Source organism: Penaeus chinensis, chromosome 3, assembly GCF_019202785.1.
Source record: "Penaeus chinensis breed Huanghai No. 1 chromosome 3, ASM1920278v2, whole genome shotgun sequence".
NCBI classification, from domain to species: domain Eukaryota; kingdom Metazoa; phylum Arthropoda; class Malacostraca; order Decapoda; family Penaeidae; genus Penaeus; species Penaeus chinensis.
Window position 1 is genome coordinate 42,336,391 of NC_061821.1, and position 2,500 is coordinate 42,338,890.

Below are 2,500 nucleotides of genomic sequence, written 5' to 3' on the forward strand. Positions count from 1 at the left end.
CATCATGAGCAAGACATGAGCCACCTTGCAGCATCCGTGACGTCGCGGCGTATCTACCGCCCCTTGGGATCACTGTTTCCTCCAGAGTTGCTAGCGAGCGAGGGTGTTGCAGTGATGACGTGGGTCGTGACGTCACTGGCTGGAGGAGGAGGGAGAGTAGTACTAGGAGGAGGAGGAGGAGGAAGGGGAGGAGGAGGAGGAGGAGGAGGAGGCCGCCATAGCGAAAGTGGAAAGCAAGAGAGTGCCGGCGTGTGGCGGGCGTGTGTGGCTCAGTGGCAGTTGAGAGTTGAAGTTTGAGTAGATAGACGCGCGCAGGATTGCTGCTGGTGGTGGTTGTGTGAAACTACTCATGGCCGACGTGAAGGCAAAACTAGCATCAACCCCACCACAGACCCCCAGCCTCCTCCTTTCCTCCATGTGATACCCCGCCCCTCCCCTTTACCCCATGGTGACCCCCTCTCAACCGTGATCTCAGTAAACCAGTGCCATATTGTCTTGTCTCCTCGCTTCAGGGGGCAGCGGAACTCTCGCTCACGACTCCTTCACTCTCTGGCGCGGTCCTCGAAAATTTCTTCCTGTGGAACTCGCGCAGGAAGAACAAAAGAATTACGAAAAACGAGACAGTCGTCTGGATAGTTCGAATACTCTTCCAGGAGGAGCATCAGTGCCAGTCCTCGTGGATTGTGCGATGTGTATGGACCGTAGCTGTGGCTCTGGATTTAGCTCCACCCGTGCCCGTGGCTTGCAGCTCTTCCACTTAGAATAAAACTTTTGCTGCCGTTCACCTCTTTTGTTTACGCGTAGTGTTTCTTCCACCTTCTCACGGCACACACAGACTACGTCGGTCTGTGTTTCGCTGCAGGAGTTCGAAGCGTCGCAACAAGAGGATAGCTAAAAGAAAAAGAAAATGGAATACTAACTCCCGACCTTGAAGGAACGTTGAACCTTTACATTCACCATCGGGAATATTTCTAGTATCAGCAGCAGAGGAGTGTGGCGTCCACGGAACCACCGGACACACGACCTCGGTGGTATCAGAGAACTCACAACGACCAGAGGGATAAAAGCCAGATACTTTGAGAAGAACATGCTTCTGTTTAGGCCTGGCTGCTAGACATACTGTCGGTCGGGAGTCTTGCCGAGACGACGACGCAGAACTCGTTCGAGCCGTCATGGGTCAATAGTCACTAACAAGAACCGAATAAAGAACAGAAGGAAGACTAGAGAAGGGTGAGAAGGAGCGAGAGTAAATGCCGTTCTTAATTTGCAGATATTGTTAATGTAAGTGGATGAAAGGAGTCAGAGGAAAATAAAAATTACACATGGGACCCAAAGAATGGATTAACTGACCCTCATCAAAACAAGTTGTAGTATTAAAGGTCGCACAACGACCAGTTTATTGTGGTTAGTGTTACAACAATCAAGTTATTGCGGTGTTCAAGCCAGGTATTTGTGGTGCATGAGCCGGTTTGGCGAACCTTCAAAGGTGGTTGATGTGCTACGTGAGTGATCCGTGAGGTTAGCTGTGGTAGAGCAGCGTGGTTGTTCTGCCTTTGCCTGTCCTGCCACAACCACCTCCCGCAACACCCACCACCACCTGCTCGCCACCTGACATCCCTCAACCACCACCATGCTGGGGATGACATGGAGTGGAGTGACCAAGGTGGAGGTGGCACAGCCTCACACATCCGCAGGATCCATCAAAGGTAAAGTGCCTGGTATATGAACTCGACTTCCCTCTATTGTGTCGTTATCACACAAGGCGCCTTTGATGTAGGGTGGTGTAACCTTGGTATGTATAACTTGCACAACTAGTATAACTTGCAGAGCGTGTGTGGAGTCTGTTTTGACGTCTGAGGTAGGTGAATGACTCGTACTCGCATCCGTGTGCAAGTGAGCATGCGCACATACTAGGTGCTTGTCACAACAGTCAGTGAACTACATGCATGTAGTTTATGCCTTATCACTATATATGGTATACATTTGCATACTTTTCATACAGTCTAAAATTGACGGATTTGTGTGCTTCGAAGTAGCCCTACAAGGAGAGGACATGGTAATATAAGTAACATAGCTAATATAACGGAGGAAGTCTGCGTAAGGAAGACACAGAATCCTAAAGAATTATTTTCTCTAAATTGACATTACAACAGTGTAAACTGTGGGACTGATTTTTGTGCGAGTGCCCTTTACATACGTTCTCACAGCATAGTTGCGTAGTGCGTGCATGCATATTCTTTTTGCATGATTGTTTCACAATTATTGCATAAACGTAAGGATGCACGCTCTCACAGTAAAACAGTCAGACACAGACACCCACACCCACACCCACACACACACACACACACACACACACACACACACACACACACACACACACACACACACACACACACACACACACACACATACACACACACACACACACACACACACACACACACGTGTGTGCGCGCGCGCAAGGGAAATCATGTGTTGTAATCTAACGTGGCCGAGAAAG

The 2,500-nt window shown here is 49.3% G+C and overlaps 1 protein-coding gene across 1 annotated transcript in view; it reads left to right on the forward strand.

Moving 5' to 3' along the window:
* Nucleotides 1-255: 255 nt before the first annotated feature.
* LOC125042221 (probable nuclear hormone receptor HR3) overlaps nucleotides 256-2,500 on the forward strand; it is a 133,609-nt gene continuing 131,364 nt past the window's right edge. The window contains exon 1 of the mRNA XM_047637746.1: nucleotides 256-1,706. Within this exon, the coding sequence (XP_047493702.1) occupies nucleotides 1,631-1,706 (76 nt within the window). The 5' untranslated portion in view covers nucleotides 256-1,630. The remainder of the gene's footprint in view (nucleotides 1,707-2,500) is intronic.